The following is a 26,744-nucleotide window of genomic DNA, read 5'->3' as shown; positions in this document are numbered from 1 at the left end:
GATAAACAATTTTAACATATCATTAACAGACTGACATTTCACTTCGACTATGAAGGGGGGAAAATGCTTGATACAGTTTCCAAAATGTAAATAAATTTCAAATTTGAAGGGAGAAATTAACAAAATAAATGTGAATGTATGATAACTATTTAATTGTGTAAGTAACTTACTTCGAAAAACCGTTCACCTCCAGTTTGTCTGTCCATAATAATCACTTGTTCAATCATCAAAGATCTTCCCAACTGATAGAGATAAAAGCAATTGTAAGCTCTATTTATACTGGACGAATTGTCACTGAGCCAAAATATATTAAAATATAATTCCTATCTCTTAGTAGAACAAGGCTCTATTCAAGTGTTAAGTGAAATGACAAATTCCCAAAATATAGGATAAATTACGCTTCTGGCCTGAGTGTATCCAGACTATTTTTGGTGTGCCATATATGGTTTGTAGTTCGTAGCTGGACTCCCCTTACTACTTATATCTACTCTCTTCCTATAAATTCCACCATCCGCAAGTTCCAAATGGCACTAAAATGGCAATTTTGGTGCCATGTCTCACATGCAAAAGCTGGGTTTATTGAGCTAGCAGAACTTTTAAGAATTATGTTTAATGACTCATTTGAAAGCAATTGCTCATATCTACGTGTTTTTTTTATTTTTTTCAATTCTACCATTCGTAAGTGCAAGAAAGCACTGGAAACAACACTTTTGGTGCCACTTTTTTGAGTGAAAAGGCTCTGAAGTAAAAAAAAAAGTCACTATTGTAATAGTTATGTTCCAGAACCCTTAACAGGGAGTTTACAAGAACCCCTACAGTGCACTTCTCCTCTAAGCCCCCTTAGTAAGTTTCATAAATCGCCTGCTCATCTTTAAGCTACTGCACCATTTGCAGGCCACCACACCATCGTAGATAGAGGTCTAATGGCTTAATTAAAAGCTATTGCTTATATTTACTAGGTTTTTACAAATTCTACCATCTATTAGATTTCACAGATTTCAATTTTAATTTTTTTTGGGGGGGAATTTGCAATTAACTCTTTGTCACGGTTGAAGCAGTAGCTGCAACCTACTAAAGAGCGAACCACTGCCCACAGTAACTAAAAGTTAAAAAACGTCAAAACGGTCTTTTTTTCTTCTTTTTTTTCCAGGCCTAACGGGCTACTAGAACATCTTAGAGAAATGATTAAAAGCTCATTTAAAAGGTATTTTTCATATAAACGTGTTTTATATAAATTCTGGCATCTGCAAGTGCCATATTGCCCGAAAAATGGCACTTTTTATGCCAATTCTCAAGGGGTGGGGCAATCAGGCTACCAGAACATCGTAGATAGATTTTTAATAGCTCATATAAAATTATTGCTCAGATCTACGTCCTTCCAATAAATTCCGGCATGTGCAAGTTTTAAATGGCTCTAAAAACAACACTTTTGGTGCCATGTCTCAAGTAGAAAAGCTGGGGCTAGTGGGCTACCAGAACTTTTTAGAGTGATGTTTAATGACTCATTTGAAAACTTTTTCTCATATCTACGTGCTTTTTGTTAATTCTGCTGTTTGTAAGTTAGATATAGCATGGAAAAAACACTTTTGGTGCCACTTCTTAAGTGGAAATCTTGGAAGTATAAAATGGTATCACTGTAATAATTATAGTTCAAAACCCTTAACTGGTGGTTTGCAAGAATACCTCCAGTATGTTCATCCTCCAGACTCCCTTAACAAGCTACGCAATTAAAGTCTTACAAACACCAACACATTAAATTAGATTATTAGAGGCGTGGTTCTGTTAGTACCGTACTTGACTTCAAATTATGGTATCATGCTTTCAATTCCTGCTTGTATTTTTTTTCAATCACGGTTTGTCCCTTCTTATGATTACTTTTCAGATAATCTACTATTTTTGCAAATATGATGCACTCATTTTTAAGGTATTAATTAAAGAAACTTTTTTCACAAAATAAGTTTTTCAAAGAAAAGTAAAGAACTCCATTAAACAAAAAATGGGCAAAAATAAAATCAAATAATCTACCAAGCGTGAAACTACCATAAATCAGCATCGATAAATAAATGAAACCCAAAACGAGCAGAAATTACAATAAATAAATGCGTGTTTTATTATTTTATTTTCCCAGGGGTAATCGTATCAATCCAATAGTTCTAGAATATCGTAAGAGGGATCACTTGAACGGGAATTAAAAGTTCTAGTGCCCTTTTTAAGTGACCAAAAAATTGGAGGGCAACTTGGCCCCCTCCCACGCTCATTTTTCCCGAATTCACTCAATTAAAATTTTGTGATAGTCATTTTGTTCAGCACATTCAAGAATCTAATAAATATGTCTTTGAGGATGACTTAATCCCCCAGAGTTCCCGGGGGAAGGGGTGCAAGTTATGAAGTTTGCCCGTTGTTTACATTAAGTATTGATTATTGGGAAGTATACAGACGTCTTCAGGACAGATTTTTTTCTGGTGAGGGGGCTGGAGGAGGGGGTTACGCGGAAGAATCTTTCTGTAGAGAATGTTTCCTTGGGGTAAGGGACATTTCTATGAAGGGGGGCGCCGGATTTCCCAGCATTATTTAAAAAACGATCAGAAATTAAATAAAGAAAAATAAGTTTTTTCAACTGAAAGTAAGAAGTAACAAAAGCTTATTTTTATACCTAATTACTTCTTAAGAAAATTAAATAAAAAAAAACTAGTTTTTTTAACTGAAAGTAAGGAGCGACATTAAAACTTAAAACGAACATAAATTATTCTGTATATGAAAGGGGCTGTCCCCTCCTCAACGCCTCGCTCCTTACGCTAAAGCTTTTTATTGTTTTAAAAAATAGAGTTTCAAGAGAGTCTAACTTTAGCGTAAAGAGCGAGGCGTTGAGGAGGGGATAGCCCCTTTCATATACAGAATAATTTCTGTTCGTTTTAAGTTTTAATGTCGCTTCTTACTTTCAGTTAAAAAAATTTTTTTTTTTTATTTAATTTTTTTTAAGAAGCGATTAGGTATAAAAATAAGCTTTTAAATGAGCCCTTAAACAGTTCCCTTTTGTTATATTAGCCTTCTAGTTTCTGCTAGTCAGTAGGCAATTTATAAAGCCCTTTCTTCATTATGGCTTTTTCAGGCGAAGTCCACCGAGTAAAAACAGCTTTTGTTCATTGAGAAACAAACGTTCCTGAAAAACATGTATTGTTTTGTAAAGTATGGATAATAAACTTTTATTATAAACCGAAAGTTTTTCGTAGCTGTCAAGGTTGTGTACAGTATTTTTTAAAGGTGTCTAGGGATCTCCCCTAGGTTAGTGATGATTAAAAATTATACTAAAAAAATAAGTTTTCAACTGAAACTAAGGAGTGACATTAAAACTTAAATGACAAACACATACATGAATTATATACAAGTTATAAAAACGTGTACAAATAAAGCAGCTAATTATGTTTCCCTATATTTCTAAGATTATAGAAAACTGCCCCTTTACTGACAACACAAAAAATATAGGAGTTTTGGTACAGTAAAAGTAAACCAATTAAGGACACTTTTTACATAATAAAAATAAAGCGTCTTAGGATTGTTGCTTTATTTATTTATTCGTTTAATTTGGTATCACGTCTGCACAATGGCTCAGTTCAATGACTAGCTTTCGTTTTGGTTCTGAAAAGGACATGTAATGATTAGTTTGTTGACAAGTTAGAAGTAAAGCCATCTTGATAGTATTAGGACTATAGACTAGCTTTAGAATTTGTAATAGCTTGAAATTTACTGTTGTATACAGAGAAATAACCGGATTTCCAGAGTTCATACTATGTCCTATTTGATCTTTATTTCAAGCAATACTAAAGCATATTTATTACAAATATAAGATTGTATATTACTCACTATTGGTATTAAAGCTGGCGAGACCAAAATCTTACCTGATAAATCAATCCTACTTCCCTCGGAAAAACTTTGTACAGTTTTTCCGAGTTTTTTCCTATAAATTAATCTACCAGTAAGGATACGTTTTGTGCCTAAGTAAAACCTGAGTATTCGTGGCATGGAACGTACATATACGCCTAGCAAAGGGTAACGTTCCTAGTTAACACATTGCTTAACTGATAACATCTAGTTAACACATTGCTAAAAGATAATGATCACATTGCTTAACAGATAAAATTGATTGATTCTTAACTGATTCATTCTATTTTTCTTTAAAAAACAAAAGCTGACATCAAGAAACTTATTCTATAATATACTCCTAACTTGCGTAACTGATGACTAAGACGTTCTCAAGAAGAATATCTTCCCTTTTGTCAGCAATTATTTCTTCTTTGTGACCTATTAAAATGGATACTGCCATTCCTCTGATGTGCTCTTTTTTTTCATTATTCCAGGAATTTGTTTTGGTGGAGTAGAGACATTCGAAAAAGTGATATCAATGACTTATATTGAGAATGGTAAGGTCCTTCTCTCCCAACCTGGAACTACCATTATGCGTGACTGCATAGCTGTTTGCAAGCAGACATCTACCTGCCATGGGTTTGTATTAGGTAAAAACAATTTTTGATTTATTGTTAGGTGATTTTATTGACTGCAGAAGGATTATAGTGTAAAGACATGGCATTAAGACGTTTTTGTTAGCCTGGTTTAGCCAGGATTTCTTATTTGGGATGCTCAAACTCATTCCTGGTGGGACTAGATATAAAAAAGATTTGCCCTGCAATCAGAACTCTTAGATCAATTTTCTTTTGATTTTCGCGTTTTAAGATAGACAAAAATCTGTAGCATTGGAAGATACAAAGACGGGGAAGACCGAGGGGCTAATAACTGACCATCGCAGGTGTCCCTTCCTTCGTGCCTCCGGCTGTGCCTCCGTGCCTCCGGCACACCTAAAACAGCGTGTTCCTGGAAGCGAAGTAACAAAGTTTTATCTTTGGCTTATGGAAAGCGTACGGCACGTTTTTTACGACGGCAAACTTTCTCCTCTTGAGAGGTTATCTTTACTTGGTCGTGTTGTTTACTGCGTTCGACATTGGAGATCCTGGGTCCTAAAAAGTGGACATTTTGCTTTGAACGAGAATTTTATTACCACAAACCTTTACCATTGCCTAGAGATAAATATGCATTCCCTAGTGCTTCTCATTCGTCGATTCAAATGGCTTGGGCTCGAACGTCTTTTCAAACTCTCCGACATGAATAGCCAACCGTGTGAAGATTTTTTTAGGAAGATGCGGTCTCAAACCAGCACTTTCAGTACTGAAATAAACTTTTCGTTCCTCCAACTTCTACATCGAATTCGTCGATATGAAAGTATAACGGATTTTGAAGCTCAATATTCTAATGAACAGTTGTCCTTGCCCAAGGCCAAGCGAGTTGGGTCCATTGGTGTTGTGTCTGTCAGTTCAGATTTTTCTTTGCCCGGGGACGATGAAATCAAGCTCGAGCTAGGGCGAGCTCGTATTGAAAGCCAGCGAATAATGAAAGCCTTGATACCCGTCGACGTACTTTCTGCTTTCGGTCACCAAGTACCGAATGTTCGTCTTTCTGTACTTCACGACAGTGACTCAGACGATGACTCAGAGGAAAATACTCTGTCCGATAAGGAGGAAAAGGCTTCCGCGACTGACACTGAATCGGGCTCGGAAAGTGACGCCATCTTTGAAGATTTGTCAGTGATTGCTCACTGTGTGAAACACGAAGTTGAGAAAAATTGGGTTAGTGAGCCTGTGACGAACATGAAGAATTCTAGGTTTTGTCTTGTCAAGACTTCTGAGGGCTCCATAACACCAATAAAAAAATCCACGCTGTTGTGGCTTTTGAGGGAAAGCTCTGAGAAGCTGAGTAGTGACCGATTAAAACGGGTGATGGTCCAGGGCCGACGAGTAGGACTACGTGAGTCGCCACAAACCAATTCAGAGGTCGGTGTGAAATCAGAATTGCGTATCGGTGAATGGTACGCTTTCAGACCGGTTGGCAGGGGAAAGAGAGTATTTGTTGGGTGGGTCATACAGTTTGGCTACTTGTCTGGGCGAAGATGCCACTCTGTTGACACGCAGAATATGGCGATGCAGTTCCCTGACGACATGGGAAATCTGTGCCAGCGGTTCCGGCTGAATGCTGTTCTCACATTAACTGCCGCATTGGTAGACAAGGGTTACTGTGACTCCAGTCTGTATATCATACATTCAGCAGAACCCGTTTCTATGGAAATCGGCACCAACATTGTCTTTGGCTTTGACTCAGACGTCTTCACAAAGCTGAATTCATTTATCCAGATGAAAGGGTTCCACTTTTTTGATGTCTCGTCAGCATCGCAATCATTATGTTAAAAATGGTATCTAAACCCAAAACTGACCTCAAGACCATAACCACCACCATCGCCATGTTCTGTGTGTCAACGGAAGGAATTTTGTTTAACATTTTCCAGAGGTAGTTGTTATTTTTTTTCCCTCCCCTCCTCCTCTCCACTCGGTGATATTTTAATACAAAAACATATAAATCTTACAACTTTATACATTATCATATCACCTAAACTTCAAAAAAAAAACAACAAAAAAAACAATTTATTATATACCAGTCAATGTATTAGTGGACATGAAGGCACACTACCATTTAACTTTTTTCTTGCCAAATATCTATCGCTCCCCCTGTTCCAAGGTGTCCTTCCCCCTCTAGGAGACGCTTTTCCGGTGGTCTTTTTTACTTCAGTTTCTTAAAATTCATCCCCTTGGGTTTTCACTAATACGAATTCGAATTTTAAAGGTGGTCTTCCAAAAGGCTTTCTGTCACAACTTTAAAAATTTTCAACACAAAAAAACTATTTTCTCTCCCGTAGACTGGGTATACTGAGTCCACAAGAAAGCCATTCTTGCGTTGGCACTTTTTTCCTTCTTTTTTTTTTCAGCCCTTTTTACCACCAACCTTAATCAACAAAAAAAACAAAATACAACCAACCCATCAACAAAAAACCAAAAATAACCTTAATACCGACGTGCATGAGGGCACAGAACTGAACAGAATCTTGAACCATGTCTCCTACGGACGAGGAGGCCACCCACGGCGGGGCTGGTCCTTCCAGCTCAAGTGCGTGTGCTCCTCGTCTCCCATTCGCTTGAGTTCTTGATATAATTTTATGAGTCTTGAATGCATTCCGAGATCTAGGGCAGCGGAAGCGATGAATACCATCGGAAAACTTGTTATGCTCAGTAGAACACTTAGTAGTAGAAGACTTAGTGTTTATACTTGTGCTAACTGAGCTTAGTTTGATTTACTGAAGTTCATTTGTCCGGTTTCTTAGGGTTGTCATTTGAGCTGTTATTATCGAGATGATTACTGAAACGTACCAATAAATATCTGAGAAACTAGTTATTTTTTTTAGTTGGTATCTTTACTTAGCGCTTTTTACTAATAACTCGGTAGTAACAGTTTTTCTGACTGTTGCTTTACAGTTTTCTCTTCGAATACCCAAAGGCCTGGGTTTAATACCAAGAAAGTTGGATTCTAAGTACATTCGGGAAAAAGGGATCTGTGTTTCTTCCGGATTCTTTCGTGTCAAAGCAGCAGATCCCATTTTTTTTTAGTACAATTAAGAATCCGAGATCCAAGGGTGCGTCTTGGCACAGCCACTAAACAGAAAAGCAGGTATGATAAAAGGGAAAGGGACGTGTGAAGACCTGATAAAAGGCAATTTTTACCGCTGACCGAGCCTTATTGAAAAGGGCTGCGAAGCGTGACATCAATTCTTGGGCGGGAAATTCAAATAACGATGAAACGTGGTTTCGTAGACACGTTTTTTCGGAACTTTGGCGAATTGTTTTGGCCTAAAATATTTGTCGTAGATCCTAATAATCCACCAGAACGTTTTCATGTCGAAATAATACTAGGAATATTGACAATCAGTTGTTAGTTACAAATAGAAACCACGTTTCACGGTACTTTGAATTTCGCACCTTGCTTTTTACGTCATCACCGCGTAGCCCTATGTTGTATAACTTAAAAACCGTGTTCGGGATTTTTTTTGAAATTTCGGGATTTTTTTTGAAGAAAAATCGGAATTTTATTTTTGAGCTGGTGGCAACGCTGCATGTGTAATAGGAAAAAGTGACACCATCAGTGCCATCGTAGGGTTACCTAGTTTTTGCATGGATATCAACAACTTGCAGTCCTGCGATCTTCTTCTTTAGGTACATATCAGTTGTTTTCAGTCTTGGGGGTTCTTTTCCTTGCCAAATAAACCCGTAAATGATTTTTTCCAAGTTTTAAAAGATCGCTTTTGAAGGTGCTGAAATATTCGACAGATACCAAATAACAGGCAAGCTGTATATATTTACATATTGCGCCCTTTGGAATATTTTATAATTTTCCTTCCCTGTCCATTTTTAATGCCTTCGGCGTGCCTCCGGCGTGCCTCCGTGCCTCATGCCTCCGGCGTGCCTCCGTGCCTCATGCCTCCAGGTGTCCCTCAAAATGCCCAGTTGTTAACCCCTGACAGTTAAAGAGGGTTGGAAATGAATCGAACTTCTAAAAGATAATGAATACCAATTTATTTCCTAGTTCTTATTTATTACGGACTAATTTATGTACCAGTACTCTAATTCAAAATTTACCAGTTAAACATTTGAGAATACGATTCTTGTCTTACTTCAGCTGAAGATGCAAAAAAATGAAATTTTTACTTATGATTTCTAGAGGATATGTGATTTTCAATCCCTTTTTGTTTACTCCATGGGGTATGTGACATCTAACTAAGGTTGCAAAGGAAAATTGTCAAAAGACCTCACAGTTATACCCACTTTTGACTACTAAATTCTTGAAAACTGTCTAAAACAGATCTGAGCTCAATTTGAAACCTATGGCGGCTGTTTTTCACAATTATTTGTAGAGTAGCCATTTTAATGGTTTCTAGTGGCCAGACGTATGTTTGGTTTTGTTTCATAGGGAACACATCAAAATTTATATGGACATAATTTTTTTCCTTTTTACGTTTTAATATTATATTGAGCTATGAGTATAGTGTAAATAACTTTCATTTCTAGATTACAAAAATTCCAAGTGCACTGCTTACAGCAAAGAACAAATGGAACAGAAACAATTTTTCACAGACGAAGTTGGGCACAGCTTTTTCGAACGTATCTGCTTAAAAGGAAGTAAGTATTTCACCAAAAACTAGTGGCAGGGATAAAGATTTTTTAACCAGCATGCCTGTCATTTCATGGAAAAGTCCCAGCAGAAGTGGAAATTCTAGTTATGTCAGTATTTAGTGACAGCCTAGTACTCCACTAACCGGTAAAATTCGTTTTTTTTTAATTAGCAAGATACTCTATTTCAACAGAAACTAAACAAAGGGGCAACATCTCCAACCTAATGACCATTAAGCAGCAAAATGGTCAATCGCCTCGTCCTTGTTGACTCTTCTTTATTACTGGCTATCATAATTAGGTTGCTAAACCTTTCCTTACCACTTGCCGTGAGTCAATGTGTCCTTACATGTTTCATGGTGCTAAACAATCTCTCGTTGGTCATAGAAGTCAATAGAAGCTCATGGGCGCAATCTCAGCATTTTTATTGGGGGAGGGCAAGAGGGGTTCATATCTGATGGGTCTGGGGTAGGTTTTAGAGAAAAGAATGTTCCCGGGTGATATCCTCCGGAATGTTTTTCAAAAAACATAAGTCTAAACGTGTTTTTAAGATGTCTGAAAACTTATTTTGGGAAATTATTTGATAAGAAAAGCATTGGGGGTGTGGGCCTGCCTTAAGTCTTCAATAGCACATTGTTTCTTCAAGCAGCAACGAAAAAACTTACCATCTAGTAAAGAGGTTACAATGGTAATGTCAAAACATTAAACAATAGATAGTAAATAATACACACACACATCCAACAAAGATAAAATTACTTTGAGAGTCTGCTTCCGCGTCCATCCGGTGGTGGAGGCACCCTTTCGGATTCCTGACGCCCAGCGTGCATATCTTACACCAACCATCTGCGATACCTTCGTCCCCGTCCCCTCAACTAGGAAGTTAGGTGTATGACCTTGCCTTGGCAGAAGGGTGGCAACCGCTATGTCAAACTATCATTTAACAGATGCCGGCTAACACACAGAAGGGGTGCCATCTTGGATTGGGGACCAGACGACAAAACATATTCCTTTGAAGGTATAGGCTGGAGGTTCAAGTGATGCCAGTGAAGAGTTGGTGAACCAGCACTCTATTTAAATGACGAAAATCTCTCAGTGTGGGGTGCTGGAATGTTTTTTTAATGAAGTGTTTGAAAAAGAGAAAATTTATTACTGGAGGATTTAAACGCTAAGACATGAATATCTTTGACCTATTTGAAACGAGAATGAATATAACCATCGAAAATGAACTTGTCTTTACTTATGATGGACATAGGCCCTTTCACTTCCTTAATTACGGTCCTGACGATTGTACTGGCCAGGCCGGTGTAGAACTCCTCATGAATAACAGAGTCACTACAATCCTCCTATAATGGCAAGCTATCTCCTCGGGATTGGGTGTGGCCTGCTTTAACAGTCACATATTCAACATCATTGTCATTGTCACGTATGCTCCCACGATAATATCTGAAAAATTCGTAACAGATGAGTTCTTTGATAGGCTAATGGTGTTAGCTAGATCTACATTAAGGATTAACCTCCTTATAATTGTAGGCCGTTTCAACGTCTACGACGGTAGCTCTAAAGCCGAAAATGAACGAGCTGTAGGAAAATTTGGATTCAACAACGCATATGAGCGATGGAGATGACTCGCGGAGTTTGCTCAACTACACAGCCTAGTCATAGCGAGTACCCTATTCAAGCACAAACAGTTGGACAAGATAACCTGGAGATCCAGAGATGGAAGAACATGATCTCAACTCGGCTTCATTCCAATACCTGGTTATTGGATTGTAGATCATGAATTTTAGAGCCTTTAGTGGCACTGACACTGGCTCATGAAATGGGTCCGACCAGACATAGTGAAGTCTATCTTAGCCCACAAACTAGCATTGTGAAAAAGTGTTATTTCCCCCAAAGGTACAATGTGGGAAGCTTCGAAGACAAAAAAAAATCCTAGAAAATTCCACTTAGAGTTTTCTAATCGGTTCAGCCTCCTGACTATGGATCCTTGCTCTGGGTCAGTGAGCAACACCGAGGATGAATGGATGTCAATCGAAGAAAATACAACAGAGGCAGCCGAAAAGATCCTTAGGAGAAAAATACGAAAACACAGAATTTAGATCTCGGATGAGACCCTCAAACTGACATTGAAGAAGCAGTAACTGGACAATAATAGGGCGTTGTCTGACTTCGAGGAACTCAGGAAGAAATGAGACAAATCAGCTCACCAAAACAGCCAAAGGTAATGAGATCAATTGGCAACAAATATAAAGAAGGTCGCACGACACTCAGATTCGAGAATTTTTTCAAATCTACAAGAAACCCGACAACCCAACCCACTCAAGCTGGATTCAAATCAGGCATAGGATGCATCGTTCAGTTCCTCATACTGAGATAGATTCTCAAACATAGGGCTAAACATAAGTAAATGACAACAGCAGTCTTCATCGATTTTGTAGCCGTATTCGACGCGGCTGTTCTTTGTGGGATTTGGATGGCAATGCTGGAAGATGTTGTACCACCCAAGATCGTTTACCTAGTCTAGGTATGCTACAAACATTTTTTTTTCCCAAGTCAACAGGAATTTCTTGTCTTGGTTCAATATTGAATTCGTTGTGAGAGAAGGCTGTATCCTCTTCCCAGAGCTTTTCAATTTTGTAATGGACTAGATTCTTAGGAAAGCTATTCAATGCTGTGCTAGAATTAGTGTACATTCTGTTTCAATGTCACCGACTTTGATCAGGTGTAAGATGTCTTGTTCCTAGGTAGGTCTTCCCTTGAAACGCAGGACATGCTCCAGAGATTATGTCTAGCAGCTGCTTCCATAGAAATCGCGATCAGTACTGACAAGACAAAAGCTCTAACTAACGATGAATCTTCCAAGAAAACTAGCATTACCGTAATATTTGCGACATCAACGATGATTTAATAGACAGTTAATTTAAAATATAGTCAAATTTACTGTTTAGCAAGAAAATGAAACTCCCAACATAATTTCAATTTCAATTTAATAACGAGGTTTATTAAATAAATAAATAAAAAAAAAACACTAAGAAAACACTAAAATAAAGTATTACGACAGAACGGTTAACCATCCTTAAGCTTTCGCTTGCTTTGAGTAACACCTTAAACGTAGGAATAAAATGAAAAAGAGAAGAAAAGAAAGAAAGAGAGAGAAAGAAAAAAAGAAATATGCACTTGCCCTGCTCCTGGTCGCAAAAACCCATCCAAACAACAACTTGTTCCACCTACCAAAACACCCGAAAAATCCTTGTTTCCGTCCATTAGTAAATTAAACAATTTATTTCAATTACATTTTTTTGAGGGGGGGGGGGAACTTGAGAGCGAATAAAAGTCAATTTAACTATTCTTCAAAAATCATACAACCGGAGACCAACTGTTTTAAGATCTCTACGAAAATCACACAAATATGCCAACTTTTTCGAACATTTGGGCAAATTATGGCCCAATATGACATATTGAAAATAAAGCTCTAGTTCTAAGAACTTAAGGTGTCCTCTCATTATTATACACAGATAGGTTTCTCACCAATTATCAGTTTCAGGTTAACTTAATAAGTTATAATATTTTTCAAATTATTGGGGGTCAACTGCCCCCTTGCCCGCTCAAATGAACTTAAGAAGATTAATAGTCATATCAGTGATTTTAATAAGTTTGCTGAAGCCATTAGGCAGCTTGGAAAGCTTGGGTTAAACTTCAAAAATATTACAGAGGCGAATGGGTATCAATTCTTCCCTAAGGAGAGACCGGTATTAATTGGCACATAGGGAGGATCAGGATGTTGAGCATTTGATTTAATCTTATCAGTGGATGCATTTGACTTGTATCCAAGTAAATACTCGATTGCCCTGTTGCCACTTTTAGGGACAATTTGACCAACTTATAAGCCAAGGAGGACAAACAGAAAACAAACCTACACAAAATATAGTAAACAGCTGAATAATATGGCTACATTCTTGTATAAAATTAAATAAAAAAAACAAGTTTTTCTTAGCTGAAAGTAATGAGCGACGTTAAAACTTAAAACTAACAGAAATTATTCTATATATGAAAGGGGCTGCCCCCTCTTCAACCCCTCGCTCTTTACGTTAAAGCTTTTTATTGTTTTAAAAAACAAAATTGCGAGACAGAGTCAAACGCGTAACTTTTGATCGTTAAGACTAAACTTGATGAAACTTGTATCTTTAAAATAAGCATAAAAATCTGATTCTTTTGAAGTATTTATTGGTGTCAAAATTTCGTTTTTCAGAGTTCCGGTTACTATTGAGCCGGTCGCTCCTTACTTACAGTTCGTTACCATAAGCTGTTTGATACTCATTTGCATTGTCAGTCTGTAAAAGTATGCCGTAGAAAGTTATTTGGGTGGGATTTCGTGTGAATAGGGATAAGTTTATTGGCTTTGTGTGTAATTTGGGCAATAAATTATTTGGGCAAAGTGGTGCTATCGAGGAATAGTAAAGGCTCATAGTTGAATGGGAATCAACAGTAAAATATTACACTCATTTGCTTACCAGCGCATAAATAAGGAATACGGGGGAGAGGGAGGAATCTTCCGGAAAGAGATTTTCCAAAGCAGCCCTATCAGGGAGTAGGGATCATTATAAATAAGGAATAGGCTAATTCCTACTTAGGGCTAGGTAGGTATTAATAAAAGAATGCTAGTTATTCATTTTATTACTGAAATGTACAAGATATTAGTCGTAGTAGTATATGCCCGTGAAGAAGCGACTGATGGAGACAGCAGTGACTCGCATGAATTTATTTACAGCCTCAGGAACAAATAGACAGGATTCCTGGTAGAAATATGGTATTTTTATTAGGAGATTATAATGCCCAGGTTGGTAGAAATAGAGATAGAGAAAAAATAGTAACGGTTAGAGACTACCGTAGGTTTAACAATCTAGTTATAACCAATGCAGAATGTGGTAGCAAAAAAGGCCCATAAGTTAACATGGTACTCACATGATGGTAAGATGGACATCCTTATTGATTATATTATTGTAAGCCGAAGACTGACAGGATCGGTACAAAATACTAAGGTATAGGAGCGTTGTTAGTGATATTAAAAGCAAAAATCGCCATCTAGTAGTGTCTAGGGTAAATCTTAAGCTAGAATTTAGGGAGGTTACTAACTTTCCGGGAAGCTATGACGTTGGTAGATTCCAGAAAGAGAATTTAGAAGAAACTTTCCAGGAACAGTTCATTATTAAACTGAAGAGTCTAAAATTTGATAATGTAAAAAATGGAGGGAACAATTTTAGGAAAATTGTTTGTGAAGAAGCAGATGCTGCCTTTGGGATAGAAATTTAGGCGCAGCTAGGAATATCAGTAAAAGTAATGTAAGTCTAGTAAAGGAAAGGAGGAAATTGAACAATAAAAACCTGTCATCGTATTAAAATGACAGGAATCTAAGGAAAATCCACATACAGATTGCTATTTAGAAGTTTCAAACAGGAATTTCAGTTGTGAAAAAAATTTACAAAGGTTGCTTAGACCAGTAGCCAAAGTCAAAAGTTTAATCGTGCATTATGATAAAATCCTCAGAGCTTTCAGAGCATAGAGTTTTCATAGAGCTTTCAGAGCTCCTAGGCTACTCATCAACATTTAGCCTTTTCAGTGGGAAGAATATAAATTGTGAGAGGAGAGCCGAGGGGTAACGCTACTTTCTTAATGTAGAAATGGTGGGTTTTTAGCACCAATTTTTTTTTCATGCTCTGAAATATTGTGATAAAAAGTGAAATTTAATTAAAATTAATGGAAGTTTAAGGGGGTGGTCGTCTCTCTCCTACTTTAGAAAGCCTAATTTGATTTCAAAAAGCAAAAACCCAAATGAGACGTTTACAATAGTATTGTTTTAAAAAAAAAAAAAAAAATTAAACTCGTGTTGGAACCGTGGAGGATTGATGGGGAAGTTCTCCCCCTCATATTTAGAATGATACTGAATATATAATTAAATATTAGCAAAGATTGAACATAAAAGCACCAGTCTCTATTAAAACAATATTTATATTTTAAATAGTCTGAGTGTTATCACCAAGTCCTATTTTTTCAGAGGAAAAAAAAATTTGACACAAAAGAGCCATATAGCCTAGTTTGGAATTTTTTATTGTAAATTCAGGATTTCATTGTTTATAAATGTTTGAACTGGTTTGCGCTGCTAATTTTACTATAACAAAGGAAGATAATTAGCTTCTCTCAGAATCTTCTCCTCCCAAAAATCTATTTGTCTGGGCTTTCTAGTGTCCATACTTGATTCTCGTATGAATTCTAAAATATATGCAATGTAGATGTTTCATTTGCTGATTCTTGTGATTTTAAAGCAATTATCTTACTCATTTTTTAGTTTCAAATTTTAATGCTGTTTGTGGTGAACGATTATGGGTATTTGAACGTATTTCTGGCTATTATATGGATAAATACAATGACAAAGAGCTCAGCAATGTAGACACTAGAATTGACTGCCAGAAACATTGTCTAGAAGAAGCATCATTCGTTTGTAGGTAAGGAGCTATACATATATCTCTCTAATTACTTATAGTCTCTCTGATTGTAAAATACTTTTACATCAATTATTTCAAATTTTCAATCATTTTCACTTTTTTTTCACTAAATCGTCGAATTATCTGTTTTTTCCCATACAGACTTCATTATATCCTACACCCACTAAACTGAATATTTAAAATAAATATTTGTAGCCGTGTAAACTAAATATTTTTAAATTATAACATACATTTTGTGTGAGACAGAAATTATTTGGAAAATTAGAAGAAATCTTTGAACGTTGACAATGACTAGTTATTTCAAAAAGGAAGTTCATTAAGTTATTTGGTCTACGGTAAGAAAATTTTTTTTGCTACAGCTATAGGCTACTCACAGGATATAGCCCGGATATGCATAGGATATGCCAGGATATGGCCATGGGCTACACACCAAAGGTAACCGTTTTTTTTCAATGTGCATTGTATGGGATTATGAGTCAACTATTGATGAGTGATAAATCTATAAGCAATAGTACTACTACTACTACTACTAACAACTCACCGCCGCACCAAGCCACCTGAGGCCAACACAGCTGCGCAGGCTTCTCCATCCCAATCTATTCAAAGCCTCCCTTTTTACACCATCCCACGAAGTTCCCATTTCCTTTAAATCTTTTTTTTATGACGTCCTCCCACCCCAGACGAGGAAGACCTGCTTTCCACTTAGCCTTAGACGGTTGGCCGATAAGAACAATCTTCGACAATCTGTCATCCTTCATCGGCACAACGTGCCCTAGCCACCTCAACCTTTCTTTCATTATAGCCCTAGAGAGCGGTATTGAACCACATTTATCGTACAGCCTATTGTTTGAAATACGGTCAGTCAGCCGGGTACCCCGAACAATACTTCAGCAGTTTCTCTGGGAAACATGTAGCAAATTTTTTCGAAAGTTTTTGAAGCGCCCATGCTTCAGAGCCATATTTGACCACTGTCATCATTGTAGCTTCTAATATTCCAATCTTGGTCTGCAGACTTATCTTCCTATTCTTCCAAATTTTTTTAACTGTGAAAAAACACCCTGAGCCTTGGCTCATCTTCACTGCTCCCACCATCTTTACTAATAATACTACCAAGGTAAGTGAAGCTGCCCACCTGATCAATCTTTTCATTACCCAACGTCACCTTTTCATCTTCACTTTTTCCTACCCTTAGTGACTTAGTCTTCTTAACATCAATTTTCAAACCTATTCTAGTACCCTGAAATCGCAAAACCTCTAAAACTTCATTCATTTTGCTCATACTTTCATCTAGGATGCATAAATCATCAGCATAATCTAACTCCAGGAGACTTTTTCCTCCTCATTTTATTCCGTGGTCTCCCATTGCCTTTCCTGTGCTCCTTAAGGCAAAGTCCATCAAAATAATCCGTATAAAAGGGGATAGAACACAACCCTGTTCAACTCCTGATTTAATACAAAACCAGCTGCTAACCTCATTTCCTATCTTAACCGCAGCAGTGTTATTCACGTACATAACACTAATCACTTTAATGTATTTGTCTGGTATACCATACAAGGATAAAACATTTGCTAAAGCTCTTCTATCAATAGAATCGAACGCTTGCTCATAATCTATAAAACTGAGGACCAAAGGTGTTTGACAACTCAGGCACTTCTCAATGATTAACCTAAGAGTGAAAATTTGGTCGACGCATCCTCTACCTTTTCTAAAACCTTTTCTTATTCTGAAAAATATCGTATTACTAAGCAGTTTGCTACCTACAGAGACCAGACTAATGCCTCGATAGTTACCACACCCACTTTTATCACCTTTCTTATAAAGTGGTTGAATTCAGGTTTTCCTAAAATCGTTCGGCTGACAAAGGGTAGAGATGCAATATCGTAAGCAGTGCAATAATACTGCCTAAGTAAAGAGCGAAGTGGGCACAATGTTTTTTTTTTTTTGCCAAGACACTTCATGTAGAAGGACTAGTCATAAAACTTCAGAAGGCCCCCTCATAAAACCTCAGAAACTTCCATTCATAAAACCACATTTTCCTCTCTTAAAAATATTCTGCAGCATCTCTAAGTATTTAGTTCGATAGAAAATAAAAATTGAAAGTTTTCGTTACTGTTTGAAAGTATTCACTTTTGTATTGCAAGAAAGAAAAGAAGAAGATGAAAAACCTAGTTGCTCTTATTGTTGGCTTTTTTTAGGTCAGCTACGTATGACGAGGAAAAAAAAGTCTGTCGACTTAGTAAGGAAGATCAGCATACTCAACCAGAGTCTTTTAAAGTGGCAGACAAAGATCAACTAGTTGACTACCTGGAAAACCAATGTGCTAAAAGTAGGTGTATGATTGATTTTTCGTTGATCTTCGACAGGAAAACAACGTTTTGCAAACATTGTTTTTGCATTATGCAGAACAATTCCATTTTTCAAAATTTTCGTATAATGGAAAGTTTTGAGTTTCTTCAATTGCCATTTCCAAGCCACAGACTTACTACCATTTGAAAAAAAAAACAAAAAAAACAGAAAAATATAAACAAGTTGCAGCAAGGACGCCACCATGAAACTTTTTCTGGGGAAAGAGGATTTTCGAGTTAAAAGATGTGGTAAAATTAAATTTAAACCCTTTAAATGTTGTAAAAGCTAATAATTACTTTATTTAAACTGAAAATAATGTGGTTTTCCACATCATTTTATATCTGACGTGGAAGGAAGGCAAATACATAGGAGACTTTAATCATTTAGTGAAAGTTTCATTGTATTTATTTCCCCCGGAGGTCTACTGCCCTTGGTCTGTCGCTGCCGGTACCCATGAGTAAAAATGCTACTCCACAGCACAAACATAGTCATGGGAAGGGAAATGCTGAAAAATTTGGTTCATGAAACTTTTTGTTTGATTTGTTAAGTCCCTTCTGACTATTTTCTTCCTATTTTTTTGTCGATTTGAATAATAACATCTCTATATCTTATTTTGACAATAGAAAGAATATGATGTGAAATTTGCGAGATTCTTAAAAGAAATTCATGCGTTCCTTGCAATATTTTAGTTACTTAAAATAACTATATTATTTATTTAATTTGTTGTATTTTATATTTACCAACCATATTAATGAGATATAAATAAAGGTTTTACTTTTGGTGCTTGTATGATAAACGACCTACCGCTCAAGTTATTCATTCATTGACACATTGTAGAACCGGTTTTATTCGTTATGTTCTTTCAGCTTAGCATGAGACAACACAAAGAGAAGTGACAATAAATGGAAAATATATAACTTGGGCTAAATATTTGCATATTGGGGGGTGGGGTGGGGGGGGGGGGGATAAAATATTTGGACAGTGTGAAGTTAAAAAACAATTCTTACTACATAATATGCAGAATGACTGTACCTAACACGTTAGGCATGCAGACCAACTTTACTCCCCCCCCCTAATGTGCAGTTACATAGCTCAAATTTGTTTCTAAAGTATTAAATTTTTATCTTACTTTGTGATATTTCATTAGGATTGAGCGTCAGAGGACCGTATTAGAACAACATTAGGTAGGGGGTATGTCATACAAGTACCTTACTTTTGTTTTACCCTTAAATTTCTTACAGACTGTGATTTTGATTAACTATAAACGTCTTGATACGTTTAATGTCGTCACTGATATAAACATAGGTATTTTAATATAATCATTCTTTATATGCCTGATTATATAAAATGAAATATGAAAGAAATAAATACAAATAGACAAAAAAGGACTGTCCTGGAGGTTTTCTTAATTTAAATTGATTAAGTCGCCAACCACTTTTCACTTTGTGGTATCTTGCCATTCGTTCTAGCTGTATAATAATAATAATAATTAATATTATTGCTCTAGAAGCTCTTGGGCCATGTCAATACAGAATGAATAATTCAGTTCCAACTAATTCACACACCATTGAGAAACAATTATCAAAAATCCATTTGTATGCTCTGTTGCTATGTTAGACTAGTAAATGTTTCGAAATCTAAACAGCCGATATCATCTTCCTAAAGAACCAAAATACGTTACCTTATACTTTCCACTTATATGTTTTTTTTTTTAATTTAATTTGTGTTTTTGTACAGGTTTGCCAAATTGTCATTATTCATACAAAAATGACACTGCTGCTTTTCTTATGGATCAAATAGAATTCGCCCAAACTCATTCAGAATGTGAATCCTTGTGTGAAAAGGTAAATGAATTTTGTTTTCGCTTGACGGCATCGCTGGTTTACAATTGACATAATTAGATCTTTAGATTCAGTTTCACTGCAAAAACCCTAAGGAGCAAAATATTTGTAAATTTTGAACAGATTTTGACTTAGTTCCTAACTGTTTCAACTGTTATTCCTGAAGTGTTTTAGAGTAAAGTCTTCATGAACGAAATATTACAAATCGTGCTATGAAAATATGTCCTAAAAATGCACAATATAGTGAAAAAAATAAAAAAAATTGGTATAATTTTCTTTTTGTATTTTATTATTTTCTTTATTTAGGACAAAGATATAATAATGTTATAAATGTTTTTGAAATAACTGATAGAGAATATGGTTTATTTTGGGCTTTTTGTTTAATTTTGATAGAAATGATATATTTACATGGAAAATATCAGGTATATCAAGATATTTTGGTAGGCAGCACAAGCCCTCACTTCTCCTTTCTTTTTGTCTACATATCTCATTGTTGAAACATAACCAAATCTGTCAGGAAAAGGGTATTATTTGTATCTATATTAAGTAAATTTTCAAGTTTTAGTTTTCAAAATGTTTAAAGTAATTAAATGTCTGAGAGTGAATGTCTAACTTAAAACAAGCAGATACTGTCTTGTACAGGCAATTGTCAAAACATAAACCAAGCAGAAAGATCATACAGCCATACCGAAATGCTTGTATTGATGACACCGCCGATTCCTTTCCTAACCGAAAAGCACGAGTAAAATTTCTGCTTTACTGGAAACTAAATGGTTGCTTAAATTGGAATTTTGTTTAGTCAGCAGCTTGGCCATATCATAAGCTGCACAACAGCACTGCCTAGATGAAGAGCAATATAATTTCAATATATTATCCCCAAGAAAATATTGCATGGAAGTTCGGTTGGAGTTCGTCCGGAATGATGCAGACCTTGTCTGCTGACCACGTGCCTCTGGATATGGGGTCATCCCCTAACTAAACACTCCGACCAGGGTGATTGCAACCTCATGTGGCGGGTGGAGCCCACCCCGGGAATCTCAATATCTAGGTTAAACCTAGCTCTAATCAGATTCCAGGCCTAGGGTCGGTTGGGCTAGCGACCCTCCACCTGAAAATCAAGTGCTACGCAAAGTGACTTCATAGCCTCGGATCCGGACCCCCTTTTAAAATCTCAACCATCGCGCGTCAACGGACATGCTGACGATGTCAGAAAGACTGACAGACTAAACCTTCTAGACCAAAGGGGGCTTCGAATAGCCACCTGGAATGTTTTGACCCTGAATGCACCTGCATCAAAGAACCTACTTTCTCAAGAACTTCCTAAGAATAAAGTGGCGATTGCAGGTCTCACAGAAACCCGTCTTACTCGACGTGGAGAAGAGCAAATAGGCGATAATCTCTCGTGAGTTTGGTCTGGATGGAGCATGAGAAGAAATGGTGTTGGCCTCGCGCTAAACGGCCTTGCAAGAAAGGCCTTACTCTTGCACGAAGCTGTATCGGACAGAATAATGAAGGCCCGCTTTGGGCACAAGCATAGCAAGATGACAATTTTCGTATGCTATGCCCCAACCAACGATTCCGACGATTTAACCAAGGAAGAGTTCTACTCTGCTCTGTCCAGATGTCTGTCAACAGTGTCCCCCCACGATGTAACTGTTCTTCTCGGTGACTTCAATGCTACAGTGCGAGATGATATGGGTGTTTGGCGTCGCACAATTGGACCTGTATCCCCCGACCCACTGAACGACAACGGCCTTCGCCTACTCTAACTGTGCCGATATCATGAACTTGTGATCGCAAACACCTACTTTCAACGTAAGACAATCCACTAGTAAACGTGGTATAGTAATGACGGTCGCACAAAGAAGATAATTCTAAACGCTGGAGATCATCGCTGAAGAACTGCAGAACTTACAGATCAGCAGAGCTCGGAAATGCAGATCACAGGCTTGTGTGTGCTGATGTCCAGCTTCGCCTCCATGCACAGCGATCGGAAAGAAAACCAGTAGCAGCGGATATTGGGAAACTAAAGGAGCCAGATACTCGCCAGAAGTATAGTGTTGAGATATCAAATCGCTTTGAGCTCCTTGGCTCACTCAACAGCAGCGAAGACGCCTGGAAGTATTTTAAATCGCAGACCAGCGAAGCAGCACAGCTGGTGCTTGGCAAGCGAAGTTTCCCGAAGAAATCGTGGCTAGCTAACGAAACACTGCAGGTCATAGAGCAAAGGCGGAGGGCAAGACTTCTTGGGGACATGGCTACCTATCGAAGGCTCAATGGAGTGCGGAACAGACTTATTCACCGAGACCGAACTCAGTTTGTTGCAAGGAAAGCCGATGAAATCGAACTAGCAACAGAAAAGAAAGGCATGGGTAGCCTGTTCAAGCACCTACGTGATCTCACAGAAAATAAAACACCAGCATTTGGACCCGTCCTATCCAGGGATGGGATACTTCTCTCTGATGAGGGTTCTTGTCTCGAGCGATGGCAGGACCACTTCTGCTCACTCCTGAACAACACTAGCCCGTCTATGCCTCCTACTGATAGTCCCAGCCAACCTGGCAGTCAAAGACCCGAAGCAGATGCTCCTTCAGTCGAGCCTTTCAGCCCCTCAGAAATTGGAAATGCAGTAAAAAGGCTAAAGAACAATAAAGCTGCCGGTATCTGTGGCCTGAGTTCGGAGCTGCTAAAATATGCAGGTCCTGTTATGCTCCTGTTTCTCCACACCCTGTTCTCTACAATCTGGTAAACCGAGATAATTCCCGAAGATTGGTGGAAGGGTGTCATTATCCCTTTATGGAAGATGAAAGGATCTAGAAGCGACTGCTCGAACTACCGTGGAATAACCCTACTGTCTGTCCCGGGAAAACTTTTCTCAATGGTCCTGCTAGATCAATGTCGAAATATCATTCGTGAAATCCGGCAACCGGAGCAAGCTGGTTTCATTTCGGACCGTTCAATCATCGAGCAGATTTTTAAGATCCGACAAATCATAGAAAAAACCACGGATTTCCGACACAAAGCTTTTTTTTACCTTCGTCGACTTCCGTGCTGCGTTCGACTCTGTGGACCGAGAAACTCTTTGGCGGATTCTAGAATCAACAGGCCTCGCTGAGAAATACTGCACACTCTTCAAAGCTCTACACCATGGGACAGAGAGCTGTGTTCAAGTGAACAGCCGGCGCAGCCTATTCTTCCAAATTACAACAGGAGTGCACCAAGGATGTGCAATGGCCCCAGAGCTGTTCAATGTCCTCATAGACTACGTTATGACAAGGACTACTTCACGTCTCAGCTTTGGAATCAAGTTTGGAGATCGTGTCATTACAGATGCTGATTTTGCTTATGACTTGGCCATTCTGGCGGACTCCATGGAGCAGTTGATGGAAGCGCTTCGAATCCTACGAGAAGAGGCTGCAAAAGTAGGAATGCAGATAAACTGGACTAAAACGAAAATTATGGCCATAGACCCATCCTCCCCTGCTGCCAATCCTTCCTGGTGCTATCCTAGCCTGGATAGCACCACTAGCATCGAAGTTGTCCAAAGGTTCACCTACCTGGGCTCCATAATTTCTTCAGATGGCTCGCTTCTTTCTGAACTACAAGCGAGAATATCCAAAGTGTCTTCTGCCATGGGCAGACTGAACCGTCACCTCTGGCGGAAACCAAACATCAGTCGCACAACGAAGCTGCGAATTTTCAACGCCCTCATCGGCTCTGTGATGCTCTATGGAGCTGAGACGTGGCAAGCTTCAGCTGCAACCCTCAAGGCAATTGATGTCTTTCAGTCGAAGAGCCTGAGGAGGATCGAAGGTCTACGATGGTTCGACTTCGTCAGCAATGAGAAGCTGCTGCAGCTCACCAAGCAGTCTCGGTTTTCGACCCAAGCAGCCGAGCGAACACTACGATGGTTCGGACACCACCTTCGAATGCCTCCAGACATACCTGCGAAAAAGATCCATGACTTCGACCCTGTCAAAGCCGGTTGGAAGTGACCTCGCGGCCGACCGAAGAAACGATGGTCTGACAGCCTGTCCGAGTTCCTGACGATGGAAAATATCAGGTTGAGCAATGTGCAAACGCTTGTCATGAACCGAAGGGAATGGAGGAGGCAGACGTCACTCTCTACGCCGAGCAGCGCCTGGCAGGAGACATAAGTAAGTCAAGAAGGAGTTGCCACAGAAACGTTGAAAAGGGCTTATAAGATTAGAAATTGAAGTTTATAGTTCCCTTATTAAGAGTCAATAGTGAGCGAAGGGTAACCAGCCCCCCTCCTCTCACGAACTACTTTGTTTCCTCAACCCCTCAACCCCCAAAGGTATTTGATTGAGATTTTAAAATAGACATTTTGGTCAAAACACTCGATCGGTCTAATAGCTATGCGTGTGGGAATATCTGGGTCTCCCACAGCCCCTTGGGTAAGAGCTATAAATTACCCAATTTGCCCATTGTTTACAAATGGGTTTCATTATTGGGGAAGGAGACATGTTTGATCCAAAATCCTCAAAAATGCTAATGGTGCTAAGGTGACTCTTTCAGGGAATAATGAAAGGGATGTTGAACTAAATCAAAAGATATTATGTGCAGGCCGGTTTTTAAAAAAGCATATCGGCGATGTTGCAGGAACGGCTGAGGATATCAAGTTAAGAAAAATATCCAAAAAAGAAGCTTTTCAAATAAATGCAAGGAAAGACAAGCAACCAAAGACCAGCAAAAATTGAGTGGAATGGAATAATTATCAATGTATAATTGAGACTAAAAACAACCAGAAATTGTAATGAACAATCAAGATAACTTAAAACGAACATAAATTACCATAAACAAGGGCAGGGCTAATGCCCCTAAATACTTCTAAGGGTCAGGGCTTCATTTGCGTTTTAATGAGAATAAAATATATTTTAAAAAATCTCTTTAAACGCTGGTAAATCCAAAATCACTGAAATTTCCCATAATGAATATCAATAAATAAACATACAGTCCATCTACTTTTGTTAATGCTTTTCAGTAGCCTTGTCTAAGATCATGATTTTTTTCTTTATTTGTTGATGCTGTAACAAATAAAGAAACACTAATCAAAATAAAACTAACTGTCGGTAAAGCATAAAAGGCACTCTGGCCTCCAGAAGGTTTAGTTAGCCTTTTGTTAGCCCTACTCCTGTTTGTCGATTAGAAATTGAAAGGGCTAGAGCCCTTTTTAATAGTCGAAAGTGATTGAAGAACAACTAACAACCCTCTCACGTCCATCCTTTCCCCAAGCACATCCAGTCAAAATTTTGAGATATTCATTTTTTTCAGCGTAGTGGAAAGTTCTGGAAATTAGGTCTTTGGGGATGGCAACCCCCCAGAGGCATCAGGGCAAGGGTTGTAAGTTATTCCCTGGGGGTATATTAAGTTTTTATAGAAGGAGTTGTCTTAGAAACTTCGAAAATAGCTCATTCGATTAGAAATGGAAAGGGCTAGAGCCCTTTTTAATTGTCGAAAGGGGTTGAAGAACCACTAACCCCCCTCTCACGGCCATAATTTCCCAAACACATCCAATCAAAATTTTGAGATATTTATTTTGTTAAATGTAGTTGAAAGAACTGGAAATTAGGTCTTTGATGATAACAACCCTCCCCCCCCCCCACACACAAACAACCCTCAGGGCAAGGGTTGTAGGTAATTCCTAGGTGGTATATAATTTCTGATTTTCTTCGCGATTTTTTGTTTATCTAGGTGGTATATATGGTTTTTATGGAAAGTTTTGTCGTAGAAACTTCAAAAAGGGCTCGTTTGATTGGAAATTGAAAGGGCTATTGCAATTTTTAATAGTCGAAAGTAATCAGACGGAGACTCCCCCCCCCACGCCCAGCATTGCCCCAAACATTTCCGATCAACATTTTTATATGGCCATTTTGTTCAAGGTAGTTGAAAGGTCTGGAAATTATGTCTTTGAGAATGACAACCCTCCCCCTATAGCCCTCAGGACAAGGGTCGTAAGTTATGCCTTTGGGGCATTTAACGTTTTATAGAAAGTTTTGTCGTAGAAGCTTCAAAAAAGGCTCATTTGATTGGAAATTGAGAGAACTAGTGCCTTTTTGATTAGTCGAAAGTGATCAGAGGACAAATGTCTCCCTCCATGCCTATCATTTCCTCAAACATTTTCAATCAAAATTTCAATATAGCCATTTTGTTGAGCCTATCAGAAAAGTCTGTAAATTATGTCTTTGAGGATAACAAATCCCCCCAGCCTTCAGAGCAAGGGTTGTAAGTTTTGCCCTGGGGACATTGGGTATTTAACAAAAAGTGTGGTCATATAAACTTCAAAGGGGGCTCATTGGATTGTTAATCACACGCTCTAGAGCTCTTTTGAATATTCAAAGTGATCAGAGGGCACCTATCCTATCCTCCCTAAACACACGTTATATTGTCCCAAAATGTGTCTCATAGAAATTTTGAGATAGCCATTCTATTCAAAGTAGTCTAAATATCATAGACAGCGCGCTAGCGCTGCCTAAGTAAAGAACGATGTGGGCACAATGTGTTTTTTTTTCTCCATACCCGGGACCTTCGTATCGAAGGAGTTGTCGTAGAAACTTCGAAAAGGGCTCATTCGATTGGAAATTGGAGTGGCTAGTGCCCTTTCTAATAGTCGAAAGTGATTGGAGGACAACTAGCCCCCCCCCCCCCCCATTGCCCGTCATTCCCCCAAACACATCCAATCAAAATTTTGAGATAGCCATTTTGTTCAGCGTAGTTAATTTCCAAATAGAAAATATCTTTTTGAGGAGGACACTCCCCCACAAACCTTGGGGCAAGGGTTTTAAGTTATGCCCTGAGGACATATAAGAGCAATGTTGACACAATGTACAGTTTATTATTTTTTTTTCTTTAAAGCAGGGCACTTCATATATAGAGTCGTTGTAGAGACTTCAAAGGGGCTCATTCGATTAGAAATCGAGAGATCTAGTGCCCTTTT

General features: G+C 38.1%; 1 protein-coding gene across 1 annotated transcript in view; it reads left to right on the top strand.

Annotated features, from left to right (window-relative positions):
• Positions 1-26,744, top strand: part of LOC148956362 (uncharacterized) — a 96,597-nt gene that overhangs the window by 24,585 nt on the left and 45,268 nt on the right. Inside the window, exons 3-7 of the mRNA XM_089090489.1 lie at positions 4,356-4,511; positions 8,997-9,107; positions 15,442-15,598; positions 17,795-17,925; positions 19,683-19,789. Coding sequence (XP_088946615.1) covers positions 4,356-4,511; positions 8,997-9,107; positions 15,442-15,598; positions 17,795-17,925; positions 19,683-19,789 — 662 coding nt within the window. The remainder of the gene's footprint in view (positions 1-4,355; positions 4,512-8,996; positions 9,108-15,441; positions 15,599-17,794; positions 17,926-19,682; positions 19,790-26,744) is intronic.

Source organism: Artemia sp. Qi Xiang Cuo, chromosome 1 (assembly GCF_049724085.1).
Source record: "Artemia sp. Qi Xiang Cuo chromosome 1, ASM4972408v1, whole genome shotgun sequence".
NCBI classification, from domain to species: Eukaryota; Metazoa; Arthropoda; class Branchiopoda; order Anostraca; family Artemiidae; genus Artemia; species Artemia sp. Qi Xiang Cuo.
Note: the sequence above shows the minus strand (reverse complement) of the source record. Positions and strands in the feature narration are given on the sequence as shown.